The following is a 25920-nucleotide window of genomic DNA, read 5'->3' on the forward strand; positions in this document are numbered from 1 at the left end:
CATCAGTGTGATAGTGGGGCAAGACCAGTTCAGGCACCCTCTACTCTGCTGCCCAAAGACCTAGCTGGGGACATCCCCATGGACACCTGGGATCCCCTCTAGAGCCAAGTCTCTTGCCAACCCTAAAATGGCTCCCTTAATGTAGATATCTTCTTCCCTGCTCCTATATCTGCCCTTCCTCCATCTCCACCCTCCCACTCCCCCAAGCATACCCCCATCCCCACTGGCATGCTCCCAACTTTTGCCTGGCAATCTTGTTTGCTTCCAATTTCCAAGAGGATCTATATATGTTTTTCTTTGGGGTCACCTTGTTGTTTGGCTTCTCTAGGCTTGTGAACTATTGACTTAATGTCCTTTGTTTATGGCTAGAGTCCACTAATGAGTGAGTACATACCATATTAATCTTTTTGGGTCTGGGTTATCTCACTCAGGATAGGGTTTTCAGGCTCAGCAGCAGGTACCTTTAACTGCTGAGCCATCACAGTGGCCCAGAGGAAGGGCTTCAGAAGGATGCCTTTTAAACCATGGTTACTCCTAAGGGGGGCTTCAGATACAGTGATGGAGCTGACAAAATAGAACTTCTATCTTTTCATCTGTTGCTTTATGATAAGAATAAATTCATGAACTATTTATATAAGAGAATTGCTTCTTTGAGATGGTAAGGTTTCATAACCTCCCATGTTCACCTTTTTTGACTCCTGTCTAAAATGTTCTGCTTCCTCTTTTTGACTTGGCATAGATGAGCATTAGTGAATGAAGCTGGCTGATTGGAGTGGTAAACGGGTTCCCTCCTAGTGAGTAGATGCTGTGAGAAGAATGGTAGAGAACGTGTATCTCTGACATTCCAGCCTGGGAGACAACTCAGTCCATAGAGTGCCTGATGGACAAGCATAGGGACCTGCGTTCAGTTTTTATATTTGTTTGTTTGTTTGTGTATTATTTAGCATGGAGTAGCATATGCACCAGACCATGGAGCATGTGAAGAACTCAGAAAATCGCCTGTCAGCTTTAGTAATCTCTTTTCATAATGTGGGTTCTAGGAACTTAGCTCAAGTCATCAGCCCTAGTACCAAGAGCCTTTACCTGCTAAGCCATCTCTGGGGCCCCTGCGACCTCAGTTAAATTTCCAGAACTCACATGAAAAGCCAGGCGTGGTGGCTCATGGTTTTATCCCAGTACTGGGAAGGTAGAGACAGGCAGATGACTAGAGGCATTCCGTCAGCCAGCCTAACCTAATGGGTGAGCTGCAGGCCAATGGGGCACTCTCAAAATAGGTTAGGTAGCATTACTGAGGAACACCACCACAGTTATCATTTGTCCTCCATCTGCGTGCACACGCGCACACACACACATACGCATGCAAACACACACACACACCAAATAAATAGATACATATTAAAATAAATATATGATTGGCATGCAGTTCTCTGAAGAGCCATCATGCCAACCCAGCAACCAGGGACATGTGCTTTCAGACTCAGCTGCGCAGCACTCCCAATGCCTGGCTACAGAATACTCAAGCGGAACAGCTACACACGGGGAAGGAACAGCCGTGACTTAGGGAGCTGACCAAGTTCTAATCCTGCTCTTTCAACTTTGGATCTAGTGACGTGGTGCGGCTTGAAAAACCTGAGTTGGAGGAACAGCGAATCAAGCTCATCGTGAGGATCAATACTGACAAAAACCAGCTGAAATCCATTGAAGACAAAATCCTGAAGTTGCTCTTTACGTCTGAAGGGAATATTCTGGATAACGAAGAACTCATCGATACGCTCCAGGACTCAAAGGCAAGTGACAGTCTTAGTGTTTGCAGAGACCGTGTTCCTCCATCCATGACAGTGCAGACCTGTGCCAGCATTCAAGAGGCTGAGACAGGAGCATTAAAAACTGAATGCCTACCTGGACTGTAGTGAATTACAGAGTAGCCTAGGTTATGTAAGGAAACTCTGTCTCAAAGCTAGAAATGTATGGCTTCAAAAGTCATAGTGTAGGGGCCTGGGTGGCTCTCTGGTGGACCTGCCATTCCAAAGGACCCAGGTTGGAATTGCAGCACCCACATTGTGACTAACAGCCATCTCTACCTCCTGTTCCAGGGGATCCAATGCCCTCTTCTCGCGTCTGCCAGCACTGCGCCCAGGTGGCGCACAGATACACACACAGGCAAAACACCCATACACATGAAATAAAATCTGAATGTCCTACATGATCTTCAGAGCAAGAGTGGGCCTTCTGTAAGTTTCTGGGGACACAAACAAAGTATGCCTAGCTCTCAGGCCTCTCCGTCAACCAAATAGCATGGAAACTGTAGGCCACTGACCCTCTTGTCTATTCAACATTTTAAAAACAAAGATCGTGAAGAACCAGGACAACATACAAATGGAAAGTCATTGTCACTTCCTCTAGGAAGTCTACCTAGTGGCACCAGCTGGCATCCGTCTCCTCCGCCCAAGCCTCTATCACAGCCTTGCTACTGCTTACCTGAAGCCATAGTTAGAGGGCCCGTGTCTTACCCCTTCCTTAGGCAGGTGAGTTCTGTGCAGTGGGACTCGGTGAGCAGCTCACCTATTACCTCTTCTCTAAGCATCAGGCACGGTGCTCACACACACCGCTGGTGTCAATAGAACCCCGTGGCTACTGCTGAGGTGTACATAAGCTCGTGATCCTGGAGTGCTATTTCACAAACGTAAACAGTGTTTTCAGAAGTGTGTGCAAAGAACCCAGCCCATAAAGTGATTCTCATTGCTTCAGAGAGACAGAGTGGTTTGGTAGGGAAAAACTGAGCCTTGAACACATAGGAGCGTGTTTCGTGATCTTTTATTTGGTTGGTGTTAAAAAGCAGCTGCTGGCCTCACTACTAGTCCAGCGGTAAGCACTTGCCAAGAGCCCTTGCAGAACTGAGTCTCAGCACATCGAGAATTCTAAGCTGGGCCCCACCCCAGGCTCTCCTCATGACTTCTAGGATTCCTAAATGCAAGGAGCCAGGGTCAGCTCAGTCAGAAGAATATGTCTGGGTCCAGAGCCTCTTTCACCACGCCTTTACTTTAATGTCCCCTTATTATTTCTGTTTGTTTGTTTTCCTAGAAAGGGTTTCTTTGTGTAATCCTGGATCTTGCTCTGTAGACTAGCTTCTGAGTTTGTAGAATCTCTTCAAACTCAGAGATTCGCCTGCCTCTGCCTCCCGAGTGCTAGAATTAAAGGCGTGCACCACCACAGCCTGGATTTATCCTTTTCTCTTTCTTAGACTGGACTGGATGCATTCCGAAATCCCCACTACTTTTCAGAAGCAGATCTCTAAGAACTTGTGTGTGTTTATTCAGATCACTTCGGGTGCCATTAAAACCAGGCTGAAGGAGGCAGAGTCCACGGAGCTGATGATCAACATAGCTCGAGAGAAGTACCGCCCAGTGGCCACGCAGGGCTCCGTGATGTACTTCGTCATCGCTAGCCTCTCAGAAATCGACCCCATGTATCAGTATTCGCTCAAGTATTTTAAACAGGTGACTGCCTTGTTGTCTTGAGTCCCCTTTGAAAGTGGGTCATTTGTTGCCTTTGACAAGCCATGAATTAAGTTTAGGGGTAAAATCCTCCAGGACTTGGAGTGCAGGCACAGAGTTCTAGAATAGTCCCATCTACCAGGTCACCTAAGGAGTCCAGTGCCCAGTGAGTGCAGAATGCTGTAGGGGAAGAGGAGGGCGGAGCTTGGTAAGGCCCATTTCCCTTCTGCTTCCTCAGCTTGCTTGCTTTCCCTCTGGCCTGCCCACCTTTGTTGTAAAAATCTCTCTCTTTAAGGCATTGGTTTTCAACCTGTGGGTCATAACCGCTCTGGAGGACCAAACAACCCTTTCACAGGGATAGCCTAAGACCATCAGCAAACACAGATACTTACATTATGTTTCATAGCAGTAGCAAAATTACAGTTATGAAGTAGCAACAAAAAAATTATGATTGGGTTCCCCACACCTTGGGGAATCGTATTAAAGGGTCTCAGCACTGGGAAGGTAGCCATAGTTAAAGTGCATTCCGCTCAATAATGAAGACTAGAGCAAGTGCTATGTGCACCTGACTATCATTCCAGCCTCAGAAGGCAGAGAGACAGGGGATCCCCAGAGCAAGCTGGCTAGCAACACCAGCCCTATCGGTGACTGCTGGGTTTGATTGGGAGACCCTGTCTTAATTAGTAAGTGGAAGAGTGACTGGGGATGGTGGTGCCAGCATCCACCTCGGTCTCCACATGCATGTTCACATATGTGCACGTGTTCACACACACAAAGTGTTCATAAACATCACACACACACACAAATGCACAAACACACCACACAGGTGATAATGAAAAATAATCTTTTTCTACTTTGTTCATATTCACCCCCATACTTTGTTCTCTCTACGCTGCAGCGGGCTTGGCACCGACCTTAGCGAAGCTGGCTCCGGTGTCTCCCCCACCCCTCCCCAGAATGTTCCCTGCACCATCTTCCTGGTGCCTTTGATTCAGAGGATTCACTTTTCTTTGCTCTGTTTCTGTCTCTCCACCCGACGGTGAGACACTCGTGTTTTACTTCAGTCTCTCTTGCCTCGCGTTCACACCTGACTCTCACCTGATCTCTCCTGGGGAAGGCTGATCGGATGCCGCACCGTCTCTATAGCCACGCTCAGTATCTATAGTCACGGAGCTTCAGCCAGCTCTGTTGTGTTCACTGAAGACCAGGGGAACAGAAAGCTCACTCCACGAGTACCTCAATAGCCCAATCTTCCACCTCCCTGCTCCTCCTGTCAGATCTATGTTGTGTCTTTAATCTAAAAACTAAATAGTTAGAGGGTGGGGGAAAGTTAACAATTTTAGCTAAAAAAATTATAAAAATAGTGTGGATGTGAGTATGCTCAATATGCACTTTTTATACATACAAAAGCTTCAGTGGAGAAAGGCAAAAAAGTCAGCAAATAAATATTCTTATGCATACTTACAATATATAGCATATAATGGGGTTCATAAAGCTAGTATAAAGGTGACTAGAGAGGGACGACTTAGCATATCCATATCCTCACAGCTGCCCCCAGCTTTTGCTTCTATAGCAACAGCAATTAACAACTACTCATTTAAGCAGGAACCCAATGGAAGAGTGCAATGTTGACATTTATGGGCTTCGGGCTAAACCTTAGCTAGACTTGATCATCCCCCCATCTTCTGCTGTGTGTTCTCCTATCTTCCTCCATTTCCTCCCCATCCCCTACCAGTTCACAGCGTATATCATCCCCTTTTCTATGTGGAGCAGTTAGCGTACCCCACTTTTCCAACCCTCCTCATTCACCCTCACAACAGTACAACAAAGGCCTCCGCCGCCTCCTGCCAAACTGATCCAGTCTGCTAGACTCACTAGTTCATGTGCCGACTGCACTCTCTCTACTATCTAGAGCACCCTGCCTTCCAGGCAAAATGCCACCTTCCCCAGAAAGGCCTGCCACACACCTGTGCGAGCTGGCAGGGCTGTGCACCTGTAATGACTTCCTCACATGGCTGGGTCATTGACCCCTCTAAGAAGTGGGTCTACTATCTCAAGAAAATAACCACACTGTCCAAAGTGGCTTAGCAAGGCAAAAGGTTTCCTTCTTCAGAACAGTGCGTAGCTGTGCCCACTCTAGTGGGCAAGCACACCTGGCAGGAGTCCCTCTGGGTCCTAACTCCTAATGCAGGGGGGTTCTTGCCTCACTCCAAGTCGCCACATTCTTCCTTGGTTGGATAATTTAAAGAGTCACAGCTAAGAAGCAGAAGTGATTTGGAGCAGAAAGTGTAACCTTGTGCACATATTTGATTTCAAGAAGTGCTGGCCCCGGAGGAATTGAAATTTCTTCCAAAGAGCCTCTTTACAGTGTTTTTTTATGGCATTTTGTTTTATTTAACTCTTTGGGGGGGGGGGGAGAATGGTACATTTTGTTTACAATTCCCCCTCTTTTGATTTTCTTCTAATTTAATTAACACTGGCTAGCTTTCCTGGTTTATGGTTTCCATCAGGAACATATGGCAAGATGTGGGGAGTCTCTTCCTGAGGTTTCTATTAGTAGTTAGACTAGCCCTCATGTGAATGTTATCCTCCAGCTACACAGGTTCGTGGTCAGTGGCCACTCCAAGGTCTTGGCCATCTTGCTATAAGAAAATGGGGTGGGTGCCAAGAGAGCATCTCCCTGAAGCAAAGGCACAAAGATCACAGGCCAGGTTTCTGGTCCAGCCCTGAGTGACACGCACTGCACTCAGGCTGAGGTCTAGTGAGTTGCTCAGGATAGTGCCGACCTGAGGGAAGAGAGCACAGCCCCGACTCCAGAAGGAAGGGGCGGTCAGCTACTCCGCAGTAGTTTCTTCCGCCTGGTAAGCTTGTAGGCCACTTACCCCACCTTGCCTCGGGTGGAGGGTGTCTCTCCCATCCTCTGTCCTCCGTGGGGCTGTACACTGTACAGCACTTCTTGAGTCTCTTCGAGTGAGGAGACCGTTTCCACTCATCCGCAGTAGTCACACAATTCCTGTGCAAACGGAAACACCTGGAAATAGGACAAAAGGAGCCGGATTTTCCTCTAGTGGTCTTAATGGGGCAGAACACAAATCTCAGCAAGTTGAGATCCATTCTAGACTTTTTTTTCCCCAATGTGTTAGCCTACCATATTGCTCACTGAATGTCAAAATGGGGGCAGACAGGAGGAACACGGGTTTTTGCACCACAGAGGATTAGTCAAAGCCTTCTTTCTTCCTCAGCTGTTCAACACAACGATAGAAACTTCCGAGAAGGCCGACGATCTGCAGTACCGCCTGACCATCCTCCTGCAGCAGACCCTGCTCACTGCATACACCAATGTTTCCCGGGGGCTCTTCGAGCAGCACAAGCTCATCTATAGCTTCATGCTCTGCGTTGAGATCATGCGCCAGCAAGGGCAGCTGACTGAGCCTGAGTGGAATTTCTTCCTCCGCGGCGCTGCAGGAATGGAGAAGGTAGCCGAGAGGGTGAAGTCCTCCCACCTGTTAGCGCGCACTCCCTTTCTCACTGTTGTGACCAGATAGCTGACCGGAAGCAACCTGAGGAAGGAAGTGTCCGCTGGAGCTCGGCAGAGGGCGGGGCTATGGGAGGGTGGAAAATGGCAGCAGAGGGCGGGGCTTTAGGGGGAATGGCAGCAGAGGGCGGGGCTATCATGGGGGTGGCGATGGCAGGGCAGCAGAGCAGCAAGCCTGTGCTCACACTGGGTGCACAGTCGGGAAGGAGAGCTAGGACTGGAAGTGGGGCCAGCATAAAGGCCGGAAGCAACACGTGGAAACAGGTGATAACATCTGTTTGATTTGGAGCCCTGGGGCTCAGTTAGTGAATTTTCCCTTGTAAAACTCTGCTAAAGATTGCTGTTTAAAAAAAAAAAAAAAAGTATCCCTCATCCCTTCTCAAAACATGTTTTCTGTGCTGTCTAATAAAGTCCTTCATGTTAAGGACAGACACCAGGAACAGAGATCAGACACATCCAACAGCTAAGCTACCAACAGGCCACTAACTACAAACGGCAGAAACGGAAGACAAAAAAAAATGCAAAGGGAGAGAAGTGGAGAATTCAGGTTTGGACATGTCCTTGGTCTAAACTTAAAAAAAGAAAAAAGTTGAGCCAGGCAATTAAACCTCAAGACCTACCCCTCAGTTACCCGCTTCCTCCAGCAAGACTCCGCCTCCTGGAGCTTCCACAACCTTATTCAAAGTGCCATCAACTAGAGAGCTGCTGTTCAAACACAGGAGCCTGTGAGGGGTCTTTCACATCCAAACCACAGCTCACAGTCACCCCACAGTGTTGCACAGCCAGGAGGCTGGGTCGCAGCTCAGCAGGGCCACCAGCTGGCTGTAGAATGGCGTTAACATTTTGCCTTGTGTGCAGAGTTGTCCTCCTCTCAGAAACAGCTGGAGTAGCCAGTGAGCTAGGAAATCAATTATCTGGGAAACTGGAGAGATGGCTCAGTGACCAAAAGAACTTGCGACTGCTCCAGAGGACCAAGCTGGCCTCCCGGCACTCACATTTGATAGCTTACAACTCCCTATCTCTCCACCCCAAGGGATTCAACATCCTCTTCTAGACAATCTTTAAAAAAACAAAACAGAAAATACTAACTGGCTGACAAATGTGAAGTTTTCTCACAGGGAGACTCGGAGAAGCTAAAGAACTTTCCAGAATGCATTAATGCTTGAGAGGGACTGATTCACGCGTGTCTAAGTCTCCGCAGCCCAAGTCTCTTCTGTTACATGAGAGGGACTGCGTCACGCGTAGCTAAAGTCTCCGCAGCCCAAGTCTCTTCCAGACCATCTATAGGCCGTTATCCAATAGCATGGGCTTACTTCATGACTCTGGGTTACACATTGATCATTCTATCAGTATTGCAAGTTCTCAATATTATTATATCTGTGCTCAGAGATCTTCAGGGCTACTGTTATAATTGTTTTGGGGTGCCACAAGCCACGCTCAATGAAGCAGTGACCTTAAATGTATGTGTTCTCACTGTTCAACCAACCAACTACCCTAGCTCTGTCTCTCTTTTCTTGGGACTCCCTATTCCCTGAATTGGGAGAATTGGAAACTAGGCTAATTACCAGCAAAGGGGTGCAGGAGGAATTGGGAGAAGATGCTGCAGGAAGGGACAAGTTAGAACAAAGTATAATGGGACCTTTGTATAAAAATCCCGTAAGGAAACCCATTAATTTGCACCCTAACTGAAAACTGTAACCCTAAATGAATAGCTACATTGGCAACTGGAGAGAAGACTTGACAGTTGAGAGAGCGAGCTGCTCTGCTGAGGGTCCAGCCTCTGTCGCAGCACCCACACGGTGGCTCCAGGTCCAGGGAATCCACTGCTCTCTTCTGACCTTCTTGGTACCAGACATGCACATGGTGTACATGCATACATGAATCAAACACTTGTACACATAAAATAAAACACTTTGAAAAGACACTTGGTCAACTAATGGTCATGCAGTAACCTCTCTTGAACATCTCTCTTGGAATCTAAAGCCAAAAACAATTAAGGTTGGAGAAGTCCAGCTCTTCCGCCAGGCAGTGAATGGAGCTGCGAGAGCAAAGGGGAAGCTCCTGAAGACAATTTTGTTGTTGTTGTTGTTGTTTTGTTGTTGTTGTTGTTGGGTGGGTCATTGTTTGGTTTGGTTTGGGGGTTTTGATGGGGTTTTATTTTGTTTTTGAGGCAGGGTCCCTCTTTTAGGTATCTTTGGCCATCCTGGAACTCACTGAGTAGACCTCAAACTCACAGAAATCCATCTGCCTCTGTCTCATGAGTGGTGGTGCTAAATTCTTGTGTCACTACACTGGCCTCTTGAAGGAAATTAAAAGCAACACATTCCAGCAAGCATATGAATGATAAAAAGTAGATGGATCCAGCCACAACGTCCTCTCCATACAGAGCAGATCCAACCACTGCATCCCCTCAGTCCAGAACCTGATACAGATCCAACCACAGCATCCACTCAATCCAGAGCCTGATGCAGATCCAACCACTGCATCCCCTCAGTCCAGAGCCTGACACAGAGCAAGGCCCAATTCTCTAAGACTATGGAGGCAGAGAGGGGTAGAGAAGATGCAGAAGAAAAGTTTGGAACCAGAAACAAAGAAGCCTCTCTGAGCAACAGATTCCCTACATAGACAGCTGGAAGAAGATGCCTTCTAAGACTTCCATGGCTAAAAAGCGGAAGCCAATGTGTGCTTCAAAGCTTTGAAGACAGACTGACTCTCGAATCCTAGAGCCTTAATAATGATACTAAAGCTAGAAAGATGGCTCAGAGGTTAAGAGCACTGACAACTCTGGCAAAGCACCTAGGTTCAATTCCCAGCATCTACATGCCTAACTCCGGTGACGGGCAGGAAACCATTACACCACCACCCAGGCTGTGCTCTCTGGCTGCCGCCGCCACCCCGCCCTTGCCTCCGGTACACTCTAAAGATCGAGAATCATGACTGACTCCAAGTACTTCACAACCAATAAGAAAGGAGAAATCTTTGAATTAAAAGCTGAACTCAACAATGAAAAGAAAGAAAAGAGGAAGGAGGCTGTGAAGAAGGTGATTGCCGCTATGACCGTGGGGAAGGATTTTAGCTCTCTCTTCCCAGATGTGGTGAACTGTATGCAGACTGACAACCTGGAACTGAAGAAGCTGGTGTACCTCTATCTGATGAACTATGCCAAGAGTCAGCCAGACATGGCCATCATGGCTGTCAACAGCTTTGTGAAGGATTGTGAAGATCCTAATCCTTTGATTCGAGCATTGGCAGTTAGAACCATGGGGTGTATCCCGGTGGACAAGATTACAGAATATCTCTGTGAACCCCTCCGCAAGTGCTTGAAAGATGAAGACCCCTATGTTCGGAAAACAGCAGCAGTCTGTGTGGCAAAACTCCATGATATCAATGCCCAGATGGTGGAAGACCAGGGATTTCTGGATTCTCTGCAGGATCTCATAGCAGATTCAAATCCAATGGTGGTGGCTAACGCTGTGACGGCATTGTCTGAGATCAGTGAATCTCACCCAAACAGCAACTTACTTGATCTGAACTCTCAGAATATCAATAAGCTGCTCACAGCCCTAAATGAGTGCACTGAATGGGGCCAGATTTTCATCCTGGACTGCCTGTCTAATTACAACCCTAAAGATGACCGGGAAGCCCAGAGCATCTGTGAGCGAGTGACTCCTCGACTCTCCCATGCCAACTCTGCGGTGGTGCTTTCAGCCGTGAAAGTCCTGATGAAGTTCCTGGAGCTCTTACCCAAGGACTCCGACTACTATAACATGCTGCTCAAGAAGTTAGCACCTCCGCTTGTTACATGCCTAACTCCAGTTCCAGGGGATATAGCACCCTCCCCTGGCCTCTGTGGGCACTGCATGCATGTGGTGCATATAAAAACATGTGGGCGAAACACTTTTCTTACACATGATACAAAATAATTTTTTTAATGTTTTAAGAATTGAATAGCGCGAACGACAGTAAAAATCCTCCCCTGTGCTAAGTGGAATTGGAACCTGGTGAGTAGCACATCTCGGGCTTGTAAAGAGGCCTTGATGGTTAAGAACACGCTGCCCTTGCCGAGGACCTGCGTTCAGTTCTCAGCACATATGTTAGGTGGCTCGCAACTGCCATAACTCTGACTCCAGAGGATCCAACACCTTCTTCTGGTTTCTATAGGGTACCCACATGAACGGGTGCATATAAACACATAAATAAAAATAAAAACAAATCTTAAAGAAGTGGCATATCTGTATACAACATGATCACTAAACATCTTGAACCCACTGCTAAGATCTACAGCTCAGCAGAGCAAACAGATCCCACTCTGGTAGACGGTGTTCATGGTCACTCAAGAGCACCCATGAAGATGTGCAAGGTGAATGTTGTCTCCATGCTTTTTGGAACAATATCCCCTCTACAGCCCAGTGGAGCAGGAACAATTGATTCTCAAGTCCTGCTATGTAAGAAGCATATCTCATGAGGACATCTGCCAAAGAATATGATTCTTCTAGAGATCTGGACAAACTGAACTGAAAACCTCTGGAAAGGGCTCAACATCAGGACACCATTCTGACTACCCGTGGTTTAACAGAGAGGTTAACAGGAATGTAGAGTGAGTTCTTCAACTCTCATGGATGGCTTTGAGGGGATCCAGACTTCTGTACAGGAAGGAAGTAGAGATGTCATTTTTAGAAAGTCAGAGAGCTGGAATTAGAAGCGTCTGGGGAGTTGGAGAGAGTGACTGATTTGCTCTAATCTCATGATGAAACCCAAGTTACTTCTTACAGACCAAGGGTGTGAGTTCTTGAGAAGGTAACACTTCTGGTGAAGATGTCCTGAAGGTTGTGGAAATAATAAGGGCTTTAAAGTATCACACAACGAACAGGAGAGATGGCTCAATGGATGAGGGCACCTCTCCATCTTCAGAGAGAACCTCTGAAGGCACCGCTACACATGTCACACACACAAAGAGATAAACGTAAATAATCAAAATAAAACAAACTCACACACATTTACTTGAATGAGAAGAATTTGAGAAAACCGACTCCAGCTTTGAAAGCTGTTCTGCTGTGGGTGAGATGCCGCCGGCAGTGTCTCAAGCTGCAGAGAAGTCTGTCGTGGAAGGAAGAGGCAAGATTCACACTGATTTAAGAAATCAGTGCCACAGCCACCACGTTGAACAGTCAGCAGCCACCAACCCCAGGACCAGTGAAGACATCGCGAATCAGCAAAGGCTCAGACGATCATTAGCAAATTTTAGCAATAATGTTTTGAATTTAGCTACATGCATTTTTAGACATCATGCCAAATGTTGCATATGAAATAGACTACAGTATAGTGTAAAATAATTCCATGTTCCATAGTAAACCCGAAACTCAGTGTAACATTTAATTGCATTATCCACCTTGTGAGGCAATGGGATTAACTTGAGATGTCTCCTGGGTATGTCTGTGTACAGTCTGATATTTAGGGAATTAAGTCTTCTAAAACTGCCAGTGGAACAGTTACACTCCTCTGTTAATATTCAAAAGGTTATATCAGCAGTTCTCATCCTGTAGTTTGAGACCCCTTTGGGGAACTCATATCAGATATCCTGCAAAGTAGATATTTAATTATGATTCCTAACAGTAGCAAAATTACAGTTATAAAGTAGCAATGAAACAATTTTATGATCAGGGGTAACCACAACGTGAGGATCACAGCATTAGGAACATGGGAGCCACTGGATTACATGCTTTAAACAGTTCAATTGGACGGTGCATGATTTGTATGCAACAAGCTGGTTGAACACATAGTTCAAAACCTCAGGCATCTGTTTAGAAGTAGTTATCTGAGATCATAGTTATCTCTCTTTTCGGTTCAGCCTTATGTAGTGCTTCACGAAGTATTGCTGGGTGGCACAGTAGAGATTTCTAGGAATATCTGAAATAACTGCATATTCGCTCATCACAGCTAAATGTGTGTGTGTGCACTGCATGCATGCGTGTGTGCATACATGCATGTGTGCACATATGTATGTGTTCTTAATAGTTTTTCTTTTAAATTATATGTATGTTGGGGGAACCACACAAGTGCTTACCAAGTCCAGAAGTTTCAGATCCCCTGAAACTGAAGTTACAGGTGGTTGTGAGCCATCTTACATGGCCGCTGGAATCTGAACTCGGGTCCTCATTCTTGCATAGGTGCCCGCACCCACAAGCGCGCTCCCCGCCCCAAGAACGGCTGTTTCCAGCATGCTGTTACAGCTTCTTTTCCCCTAGACAAACTGCAAGAGCACACTGTCATGGTTGTCTCTGTAACCTCTGCCCGCGTCCTGTCTCCCTGTAGGAGCGCCCTCCTAAGCCGGAAGCTTCCTGGCTGCCTCTTCAAATGTGGTTCTCGTGCTGTGACTTAGAAGAAACCTTTCCAGTGTTTGAAGGACTTACAAAAAGTATCCTGTTACACCCCATTTCCGTGCGCATAGGTAAGGGACAAAGTGTACTGTTGATGGAGGGAGGGGTAAATGGACTCCTCATTCCTGACCTTAATTCATGCATTCACCCTTTCTCCAATGTCATACTTTTTGCCAAAAAAAAAATTATAAGTTAATTGCTTTTACAACATCTTGAATTGAGTGTTCCACCTATTAGTTGTGAATATTGCATGGCTATTTTACAGTGTGTGTGTGTGTGTGTGTGTGTGTGTGTGTGGTCAGAGTATGTACTTGCCCGTGCAGCCGGGCAGCTATGGAAGCCAGAGCCAGTGTCAGATGTTTCTTCTATCACTTCTCCACCTTTTATTTCTTGAGACAGGGTCTCTGGTTGAGCCTGAAGTTAACCATTTCCTCTGGACTGATTGGCCAGAGATCCACCTGCCTCCACTGTCCATCACTAAAGTTACAGGGCAAGACCATCAGTGCCTGGCTTTTGCATGGGCGCTGGGGATCCGAACCTGGGTCTTCATGCTTCACAGTAGGCTCTCTGTCCACTGAGCCATCTCCCCAGCCTGTTTTATCGCCTTTAAGGCACTTTAGCTGCAATCCATAGATCTTTAAACTATTTTAAAGGATGGCATGTACTCTGAGAAGCCAGAAGTGCAACTTGACGTCATACACTTACACACTCGGAAACCAGCACTGCCTTGAGAAGTGGGACAGTACCCACACCGCAGAATCCTTCCCGCTGCTTCTCGGTGCCTTCCCCTTTAGCCGCAGGCAACAACAGCTCTGATCTGTAGTGTTTTCTTCCCCGTATGTCTTAAATGCGCTCTTTCCATTCTAAAACTGCTTTTTGTAGTTCAAAAGCAATTAATATCCAGGGGCCTTATTTTCTGGATCAACTCGTTATAAAATGAAAATTATCTTTTGCTTTAAGATTAATGCTTTGTGATTCTTTAGACATTTTGGCAGCTTGATGCATGTGCCATGTATGGAAAATGTTCTGCGCATCTCATTTATTGGAGGCAAGATCTATATGTGGTGTTCAGCTCCAACGTACTCTGCCACTGACTTCACTGGTAGTTTCATTCCCATCCCATCAGGTTCTGAGGGACGTGTGCTGAAGGGCACCAGGCGATGGGCAATTTCTGTTGGTAGCTTTTCGGGGTTTTTACTACATCTTATAAGATTATGCTGTTCTATGCAAATTAAGTTATTTTATGTGAAGTAAAGAAATTCTTCTTTCTTATAATATTTCTCTTTACTCTGAATAATACTCTTTACTTAAAATCTATTTTAAGTTGTTTTTCTTTATGTATATTGTCTATGTGTGGGAGTACTGAGGAGGTCAGAAGAGGGCGCCTGATACCCTAGCCCTGGTGTTGCATGTAGAACTAGGGTCTTTGAGCAGATGGAGCTCTTAACTGCTGAACCACCTCTTCAGCCCTTAAAAATCTCTTTTGTGTCGGGCAGTGGTGGCACACACCTTTAATTCCAGCACTTGCGAGGCAGAGGTGAATCTCTGTGAGTTCGAGGCCAGCCTCTACAAAATGAGTTCCTGGACAGGCTCAAAAGCTACACAGAGAAACCTTGTCTCAAAAAAAAAAAAAAAATCTCTTTTGTAATGTAAGTTTCTCTTAGCAAGCCTTCATTTCTATATTTCTATACTCTATTTCTTCTTAGTCTGGTGTGTCATTTGATGGCTCAAGTGTATCTTTGGTGGGTGCTGTTGGGATTCATGTAAGAGTCTCTCTTTATTAACAGGCAGGTTTTAGTTCATTGTATTTATTTCAGTTATTGATCTATTTCTGTTTTCCAAACTGGTGAAAATTTTTAGCCCCAAGAGGATATTTGGTAACATCCAGAGATATTATCGTTGCCGCATGGGGGTGGTGCTGCAGGTGAGAAGAGACACAGAATGCTGCTGAGCACCCTACAATGCTCAGAGCTCTCCACGGAGAGGACACACCTTGTCCAGAATGTCAGCATTAGTGAGCTGGAGGAGCGACCAGCCTGGGTTTGCTGTTACTGTCTCATCTTGCAGAGATTTTCCTTTTCCCTTCTTGACTTCAAAATGGGTCGTCCACAAATCATCTTAGTTTCTTCTGTCCTGACATGAAGTTCATACTTCTAACATTACTATTTATCTAGCTAACCACACCAAGTGTGCTGGTATGGAGTCTCTGTGGACCAGAATTTCTGGGATCCTAATATTCTCATTTGACTTCCAAATAAAGACTACCAAAAAATGCTATTGGATGATAGCTTCAAATATACATTGCATTTGTATATAGTACACTGGTTAGTGAGCTACCGAGAGGCTATTCCAGAATCCCACATGAAATCTGCTCATCAGAGAAGCCCAAAGATGGACAATTAGGGATGGACTCGAGACAGAGGACTAGATGAGACTGAGTGCAGACAGAGAAAGAGGAAGGAGCTGGGTTGACAGGCAGGGTAGTTCTGGGAGCGCTCCATTGCTTCCAGATAAAATAATAAGACAGTAAACTGTTAGTCCTGGCCACTGAACTAAAACTGTAGAAGACTGTTGAAGTTTATATTTATAATAGATTTATGCTCCAAATTGAGATTTGGGTCTTCACTGGTAATATTTAGTCACTAATCTCATTGTCACCCTTAACTCAGTCTTCATAATTATATCAACTTATAGCCTTTTGTGGATTTCAAGTAGCTCAACTAATAGATTTTATTAGCTGAGAAAAATTACTTTGAATATGCAGGGGCTGGAGAGATGGCTCAGTGCTTGAGAGATTCCTGGTCTTGCAGGAGGTCTGGATTCACTTTTCCGGTACCCACCCGTAACTCCAGAGTCCTCTCCTGACCTCTTTGGGCACCAGCACACATAGACACACACATACACAGAAATAAAAATAAAAAATCGAGGGAAGAGTGGGGTGGATCTGGGAAGAGTTATGGTGAGGAATCAGAGACGATTAACATATCTTCCATGCAAATATGAAGTTACCAAATAATAAACATGTTATATTAATATATAAAATAAAAACAAATTAGTCTTTAAAATAAAACCTCCAATGTTTAAATATGCCAAAGCACTGGAAATTAGATAGTAAACGAGAACCCCGGCGGTAGTCTTCTGTGTGCTCTGGGTTTGTTTGGGTTCGAACTGGATTGGATTGGCTCTGCCATGACAGGTTCTCTGCACTGCTGCTCACGCACGTGCAACAACGTTGAGCTGATAAGCGTTGCTGTGGCTTGAGCCCTGTGCTGGCACAGCCTGCAGTCACCTCTGCTCCCTACAGAGGTCACTAGTTCTGCAGAAGTGGACTCTCACTACCATAAGGGACACTCAGTTTTGAAGTGTCCTTGGCCCTTTGCCGCTATTAGGCCCTCAGAAGTTACACCCAGCAATCCAGCTCCAGGATGCGCTCCTTTGGCCTCTGTGGGCACCTGTCCATGTGTATGCAGATACCCACACACAAATCAAAAAATAAACCTCTTTTAAAAGCTAACTAGCATCCTAACCCTCATTTCTTGGGACTATTGCATAGCTGGAGTGCTGTGGGGGGAACGGTGCACTCTATGTATTGGGCATGTGGTAGTCACGTCAATGTATTCATACAGTATTTATCTCCGTCAAATTACATGTACCAGAGTCAATGTTTTTCTGTGGAAGGCTAACAGCTCTATGCTAGTTTTTAAAATTTCTTTTTAGATGTATTTATTTTTATGCTTATTGGTGTTCTACTTGCCTGTATGTCTGTGTTCCATGTGTATGTGTGGTGTCCACAGAGGTCAGGAGTTAAGGGTGGTTATGAGCCACCACATGGGAGCCAGGAATTAAACTTGGGTCCTCTGAAAGAGCAGCCAATGTCCTTAACCTCTGAGCCACCTCTCCAGCCCCCTGTGTGCTATTTCTTAACATTATTGTATTCTTTTCTGCTTTTCCTACTACCCCAACAGGTCCTGCTTAATAGATTTTATGTTATTATCTAATATATGTGTTACTTTTGTTGTGCTTTTATTATATAATTTGTATTTTGATTAGTAGAACTTGACCTATTACCTCATTTCATTATTATTTTAGTTTTGTTTTACCTGCTGTTACTCTAATCATTTCCAATTTCACCATTATTTACTATAATATCTCTATACATTCCTTTATTTTTAACCTCTTGATGAATTTTTGGGGGTTTTTGTAGGTGTTTTGCTGTTGGATTTCGCTTTGTGATCTCATGTTAAATTTTTTGCTTTCTAACTAGTTTGAGTAGGGGAGCGGTGAATGTGTTCACAGTTGTATTTTTAAAAGCTGGCAGTAAGCGTAGGTACCTTCTTTTAACTAGCAACATGTATTTATTTAATTTCATAGTTAAAACTGCTCTATTTTTTAAAAAGCATCTTTTAAAATTGTCTTTCCAGGATCTTTTGAGACCTATATTAACCCACAGAATTGGGACGGCTATACTAAATCAAAACAGGAAGAGGGAAAGGACCGGATTTGGGGTTCAGACTTCAGCTCTTTCCATAAGCTAATTCTTATTAAATGCTGCAAAGAAGAAAAGGTGGGTCATAATTTTTAAATTAAAGGACAACATCATCAACCCAAGATCCTCAGCTAGTTGTGAGTCGTACGTTTACTTGTGGCTAACAACAGCCAAGTTTGGGAGCGACTTTAAAAATAAAAAAGATTGTTTTAGTAGAGTGTGTTTTCCTTGCTGGCTAAGAGAAAAGCCAGCTGAGAAACTGGTCACCTCCTGTCGGCCGTACACTATTAGGGAAGGTCTGCCTTCTCACACGTAGGACTGGGGTCTATTGGAAGGTTTTGGAATGAATCTTGGCACTAATGGGGAGGAGGCATTAAATGGGCACAAAACCATAGTCTGCAGACCTGTTTGAAACCTACTAAAGTAGTCTGTGGGAGAGATCCCAGATATCCGAGTTAAGACAGAAGTAGCAGATTGTCGAGAGCAGGGAAGTGATGAGGAACTGCTATGGCTCCCGGGTTCTGCCCCAGTGCCGGTGGAGCTGTTTATATCAAAAGCTAAGCCAAAGGGAAAGGATAAATGTGTGAGGTAGAGAAAGATGGCTGTGAGCTGTCAGTGCCTGCAAACTGTCAGAGTGGATGGCTGTCTAGAAACTCCAGGGAGAAAGAAGTGTGTGTTAGAATACAGATGAGGAAAATGAAGCCGCAGAGGTTATTGTGACTGGGAGACTAATATTTAGTACAATAGGAGTTCCCAGGGCAGAGGATGATATGTGGAGCCCTGCTTTCAGGGAAGGAAAATGAGGAGTCACAGAAGCAGGAAGAAAGCAGAGAGAAGCATCATGGGAAACTAAGGCTTGCAGTTTCCCTGCGGTGAGGCAACAATGCATGCTGAGTGTTCATTTCCATATGTGCAGATGTGATCCCAATTTTGCTGGTAATAAAGGACCAATATCACCTGCTAGGAGCCCTCACAGTGAGTTTCAGGAGGCACCAAATAGAAACGGAAGCTGTTCTTTGTAGGAGAGAAGGGGGCGGGAGAAGGATACAGTGGGGAGAACTCACTGGAGTTAGCTGGAAACTACTGACGTTGTGTTGCCCTATCTCTGTGGGAAAATGGGTTTGGGATTGGCGTGGGATACAGATGACTGCAGAGGAAGTATAACAGCTACAACATCACTGAACGCATGGCTACAAGTCTTCTAGGAAAAGGAAGCATAAAAGGGAGGCTTTGCTATGAACAGATGACATTGGACAATAGTCATTATCTCAGGTTGGCCATCCCCACAGCTACCTGAGAGGAGATAAGATGCCCTGGACTTACAGGACATCTTAATTTAGGGTTAGCGATATTGACTGTGCACATCATTCTGAGCTTGTCATGTGTCACCACGGATGGTGGCAGAGTGGCTGGGACCCAGCAGCACTTTGGGAAGGGACGCGCTGAAGCATATGGAAAGGCTTCGAGGAAAATGGGGCAGTGGCTAGCAGGGGAGAGCTTGCAGAATGCGTGGTACCGAGAAGGCATCAGTCCCACAGAGAGAAGAGCTTTGGTGACTAAGCTACTGGGACTAGAAAATCCTCAATGTGAGAAATGTTGAAGATACACAGTCTGTTTATGCAGCTGTGTGTTTGTTTCTCAAAGGGAAAAGAAGCTTCACTTAAAAACATACATTTATCTTATGTGTATCAGTGTTTTGCCTGCACATACTTGTGTGCACCATGTGCATGCCTGCTACCTGCCAAGGTCAGAAGAAGTCACTGGATCCTTTGGAACCATGTAGGTACTAAGAACTGAACCCAGGTCCTCTGCAAGAGCAGCCAGTGCTTTTAATCCCCGAGTCATTTCCCTAGCTTTCAAAAGAAGCATTTTTAATAAAGATAGACGTATGAGAGAAACCAACTAATCTTTATGCATGAGCTTTATTTTGACCGTCCATTAGACATATTGCTAATTTAAGCATGTATGCACACAAATTTGCAATTCGGTCAGACAAGGGTGAACACTGGCTATACATTTGAAATTAATGGATTATCATTAGGAACTGTGTGATTGTTATTAAAAGGCTGGCATACGAAAACATACCGAATTCCTTAAAGGTAAAATGGTGTGAGACATGAGGCTTGCTTGATATCATCACTCCGGGGACTGAAGGAATGAGCAGAGGTATCAATGAAACAGGATCTGGTCTTGTCTTAGTAAATGCTGGAGCTGAGTGGAGAATCGGGTTTATGATTCTTCCACACAAAAGTCTAAATAAGAAGGGTTAAGCTATAATTTCTGGTCTTACACTTACACATAACTGGGCTCTCTAAGTGTTGAGAAATGGCTCAGCAGTTCAGAGAATATACTACCTTTGCAGAAGACACAGATTCAGCTCCCAGTGCCCACATTAAGCTGTTCACAACTGCCTGTAAGTCCAGCTCCAGGGGATCAGATTCCCTCTTCTGGCCTCTGCACTCACAAACATATAACTACATACACACAATTTAAAATAAAAATAAAATGATTTTTAAAAACATGAAGAAAGCTATAGATGGCAGACTTCTATGACAATACACAGAGCACGTATTGAAGGTTCTCGCCTGGACATTCAACCAAACATCTTATAAGGCTTATACTGCTTAACGAAATTTGCTTCATGTGTTAACATGAAAGAGTCTAAAATTCAGATTGTGTTTTAGAAATGAGAATAAGTCAGTCACACCACAGTATGAGTATTCAAAAACCCAAATCAGTCAAGACCATGGGCCGGATCACACTGCAAAGGAGATTTAAACAATGACAATATGCCAGGCATCACACCTTCCAACTAGATACCCTCATGGAATCATTCAGGAACATGGTCCCTCTGTTTGCTCCAGAAGATGACATGATAAATAAGTGGGGTTGGGGACCAGGAATGGCAACATATGCATATAGTCTCAGCACTTCAGTGGCAGAGGCAAATGGATCTCTATGATCTCCATGAAGTCAGTCTGATCTACATAGTGAGTTCCAGGTTAGCTAGGATCATATGATATGATCCTGCCTTGAATAAATAAATAAATTAGCTAACTGGTTGAAGCCTTCAAACACGAGACCAGAGACAAGATCTCGGAGGCAAGATTGTAAGGTGCCTAACCTGTTGTGCCCATGTATGTTCTAAAGAAGGGCCATTGGGTGTCCAATGGTCCTAACTGCTGGAGTCAAATGTTCATTCAGGAGACTAGGGACATTCCAACACAGGTGGCCTCCACAGGGTCCTATAGTCTTGTACACAAATTCAGCCTCCTTCAGAAGCAGCATGTTTAGATACAAAGATGAAATTTCATTCTAAAAATAAAATTCTTAGTGAGCCACAAGAAGGCTCAGGGAGTGAGAGCCCTTGCTGTGCAAACCTAATGATATGAGTTCAGTGCCCTGATCTCAAGGTGGAAAAAGAAAACCAGTTTTCTAAAGTTGTCTTTTGGCCTTTGTACACATGCATGCCCTCTAGTGCACATGTGCACATGTGCGCGCACACACACATACACACAAACATACTCAGAGGTCTAAGTTTGGTTCCCAGCTCAGGCAGCTAACAGCTGATCACTTGCACACACATGGCATGCACAGCTCCAGGGGATTCAGTGCCCCCTTCTGACCACTAACAGTACCTGCACTCACATGCAGACAGACATAATTAAAGATAAAATAAGTTATTTTCTTAGATATCAAAGTACAGCACACCCTCCTCTAAGAGAGAGAAAACTGGGATAGGAATGTAAAACATCCTCATCCCACATACTACTTTTAACATTTTTTTTCTTTCTGACTTTCAGGTGGTTTTTGCTCTTACAGACTTTGTGATAGAGAATCTTGGCAAGCAGTTTATCGAGACACCTCCAGTAGACCTGGCCACTCTGTATCAGGACATGTCGAGCAGCACACCCCTGGTGTTCATCTTGAGCACAGGCTCAGATCCCATGGGCGCCTTTCAAAGGTTTGCCCGGGAGAGTGGGTATGCAGAACGGTAAGGTCACACCATGAGGCTATAGTTACATATGTTTGTGTGTAGACATATATGTGTATATATGATATTGCTATTGTCCCTATCAACCTTATACTAAAATGTATAGAAATGTATTATAAGGAACTGGAACATGTCTTATAATTAGTGAGTCTGAGAGGTCCAAGTTCTGCAGTCAGCACCTCGGAGGCTCTGAAGAGCTGATGATATATGGCTCCAGTCAAGTCTGGGAGGCAGAGATCCAGGACCAGTGATGGTATGAGCTTAAAGTCTTGAAACCTAAGAAGAGCCATTGCTTCAATCTGAACCTGAAGTCTGGAAAGCACCATGCCCCGGTCTGACAGTCATGCAGGCTGAGTGGTCTTCACCCCTGACCAGCGTGCAGACTTACAGAGCCCACGTGCAAATCTGAGCAATTTGTTGTCACTCCAGACATTGGGTAAAACCCTGCTTCACTACCAACTGACCACTAAGCCAGCCAACCGGAGAGATGGGTGTATATATGCTGCAAAGAATACGGACATTAGAGAAGTCACTAAGTAAAAGTAGCAACCACAGGAGCAATAGTGAACATCAGGGAGTGGCGACAACCCAATTCCTATAGTTGCCACATTATATATTCAAAATGTCTACATATCAAAACTACAATGCATCCAAAGAAACAAGAAAATGAGAGAGTATGTTCATTCACAGGGGAAATAATTAGCAACTCACTTGGAAGAATGTAATACCTTGAATTTAACATAATAAAACTTTTCAAATATATTTAACTGACTCATAGTAACCATGAGTTACTATAAGTATATACATTATACACACACACAGTAACTATGAGTCATCAGACATGTATACCATATGTTAGGATCAGATCTGTGTGATTGGCATTTCTATCAAAATTCTCTCTACCAGCAATTTTAAAAGATGCTATTAACTGTTGTCAACCAGTTAGCATAATCTTCCTGTCCACCAGCACCCTGCCCCTGTTGACTGTCCTTTATTCCTCTCCGAACCCCCTTCCCCCGGACAGTTTGAACCATGATCCTAGTCTGTATGTCTTTAAAATCAACTTTTTAGCCGAATGGTGGCAGCGTCCTTTAATCCCAGCACTCAGCAGGCAGAGGCAGGCGGACCTCTGTGAGTTTGAGGCCTCGTAGTCTACAGAGTGAGTTCTAGGCCAGCCAGAGCTACAAAGAGAAACCTTGTCTCAAAAAACAAAACCAACTTTTTATTTTCTACATATAAGTAAGAATATTCGACATTTGAATAACAAGGTCTTGGACTGCTTTAATTTTATTCATAACAGATAAAGGAAAGCACAGACAAGGGACTGAAGTAAAACACAAAAGATATCTCACCCAAATGAGGATATCAATAGGCAGGATTTACATAAAGAGGCCAAGGAGAAATTGTAGAGCACAATGCTGAAAGGAGGGTTGCACCGAAGGGATGCAGCCTGCGTGTGAGAAGGCAGGGAAAAGACACAGTGGGTGTGAACACAGGTCAGCTGACGCCATTCAGAGCAGAAAGAGAAAAAGGAGAAAGAAAGGTAAGGGAAAAGACACAGTGGGTGTGAACACAGCTCAGCTGACGTCATTCAGAGCAGAAAGAGAAAAAGGAGAAAGAAAGGTAAGGGAAAAGACACAGTGGGTGTGAACTCAGGTCAGCTGACGCCATTCAGAGCAGGAAGGAAAAAGGATAAAGAAAAATTAGCGGAGGCCTAAGAAATGCAAATGCGAAAATCCCAGGGGAGGAAACAGAAAAGCGCAGAAAGGACAGCTGGAGACGTGTTGAAGACGCGTTCCTCTGGCAGTGACCCCATCTCAAAGCCTGTGGCCCGGACTGAAGGAAATGCCCACCTTTCTGCTATGATCAGCTGTCAGGTGGAAGACGGTGGGGTGGCCTGCTCTCCATAACCACATGAGCCAATACCCGCTCTGTCCTATATATGAACACAGACACACAATTGTGTGTGCCATGAGGATGCATCTGCAGTGAGAACGTGTGTGCGTGTGCATGTGTGTGTGTGTGTGCGCGTGTGCGTGCGCGCTATTGGTTGTTTCTCTGAGGAACTCTTAAGAGTAGATATGAGGTTTCCTTGGTCGGGGAGGGGAGGTAAAAAAACGTTCCTGAAATGAGCAGTCAGTCACTAGTCATCCAGCGCTGTGCGTATACCAGCAGACACTGAACTAACAGCACACTTGCAGTGGTTAAAAGGAATGAATAAATATTACTGAAGCGACATTGAGAGAAACGATTAATAAATGTCATCTCCTGAAACTGAAAAGCTTCTATAAAGCAAAGGCCACAGTCAACAAGACAAAATGGCAGCCTACAGTATGGGAAAAGATCTTCAACAACCCCACATTGGACAGAGGACTGATCTCCAAAATATACAAAGAACTCAAGAAATTGGTCATCAAAAGAACAAATAATCCAATAAAAAAAAATGGGTACAGACCTAAACACAGAACTCTCAACAGAGGAATCTAAAATGGAAATGTTCAACTTAAGGAAATGTTCAACATCCTTAGTCATCAGAGAAATGTAAATCAAAAAAAAAAAAAAAAACTCCATCTTACACCTGTAAGAATGGCCAAGATCAAAACCACTGATGACAACTTATGCTGGAGAGGATGTGGGGTAAAGGGAACACTTCTGCATTTCTGGTGGGAGTGCAAACTGGTACAGACCCTCTGGATGTCAGTATGGTGATTTCTCAGAAAATTAGGAAATAATATTTCTCAAGACCCAGTAATACCACTTTTGGGTATATAGCCAAAGTATGCTCAATCGTGCCACAAGGACATGGGCTCAGCTATGTTCATAGCAGCTTTGATTGTCATAGCCAGAACCTGGAAACAACCTAAATGCCCCTCAATTGAAGAATGGATAAGGAAAATGTGGTACATTTACAAACTGGAGTACTACACAGCAGCAAAAAATAATGACAGCTTGAAATTTGTGGACAAATGGTTGGATCTAGAAAACATTATATTGAGTGAGATAAGCCAGACCCAGAAAGACAAATACCATATGTACTCACTCATAAGTGGCTTTTAGACATAAAGCAAAAAGAAAGAAAACCAGCCTATAATTCATAATCCCAGAGAACCTAGACAACAAAGAGGATTCTAAGAGAGACATACATGTATCTAATATACATGGGAAATAGAAAAAGACAAGATCTCCTGAGCAAATTGGGAGCAGGAGGATTATGGGAGAGGATAGGAGGGAAGGGGAAAGAAAGGGAGAGGAGTGTAGAAAAATATATACCTCAATAAAAATAATTTAAAAAAATTTTTAAAGTTACTGAAGCAAAACAAGGTGAGATGATGTATTTTAACAGAGGTCAAGATTTACTCTAACCTGTTAGAGTCATTTAGACATGGTCCTGGTCAAAGCTAGATGAGTAGATGGCTAAAAAAGAATAGAAAAATCAGAAATAGAGCCACATAATTTGAAAAACCATTTGTGATGAAAGTGACCCTTTAGAGCAATGAAGAAAATAATCATGTTTATATATAGCCTTGAGCCAGTGGGATGGCCATACACATGAAATGTGTATGTACCAGTACCTCAGCTTGTGCGTGTAAATCAATCCTGATAGCTGGTACATATAAACATGGCAGACAAAGCAATAGAGGATAATATAGAAAATATCATTGGGGGGGCTGGAGAGATGGCTCAGAAGTTAAGAGCATTGCCTGCTCTTCCAGAGGTCCTGAGTTCAATTCCCAGCAACCACACGGTGGCTCACAACCACCTGTGATGGGGTCTGGTGCCCTCTTCTGACCTGCAGGCATACACACAGACAGAATATTGTATACATAATAAATAAGTATTTAAAAAGGAAAAGAAAATATCATCAGAAGTATGGAAATATTTTTTTAAATGAAATATAAAAAAGAAATCATTTAAAAGGATGGCAAGCTAGATGTCATTGTGCACACCTATAACCCTAACACCCAGGAGGTGAAGGAAGAGAATTTAACATTCATAGCCAACCTGAACTATGCAGAGAGTCTGAAACTCACTGA

General features: G+C 44.4%; 1 protein-coding gene across 1 annotated transcript in view; it reads left to right on the forward strand.

Moving 5' to 3' along the window:
- Positions 1 to 25920, forward strand: part of Dnah6 (dynein axonemal heavy chain 6) — a 185874-nt gene that overhangs the window by 131489 nt on the left and 28465 nt on the right. The window contains 6 exon segments of the mRNA XM_050130231.1: positions 1607 to 1787; positions 3318 to 3497; positions 6737 to 6970; positions 13342 to 13477; positions 17828 to 17970; positions 21696 to 21886. Coding sequence (XP_049986188.1) covers positions 1607 to 1787; positions 3318 to 3497; positions 6737 to 6970; positions 13342 to 13477; positions 17828 to 17970; positions 21696 to 21886 — 1065 coding nt within the window.

This window comes from Alexandromys fortis, unplaced genomic scaffold (genome assembly GCF_014885135.2).
Source record: "Alexandromys fortis isolate MF-2015 unplaced genomic scaffold, M_Fortis_MF-2015_v1.1 scaffold_336, whole genome shotgun sequence".
Classification (NCBI taxonomy): Eukaryota; Metazoa; Chordata; class Mammalia; order Rodentia; family Cricetidae; genus Alexandromys; species Alexandromys fortis.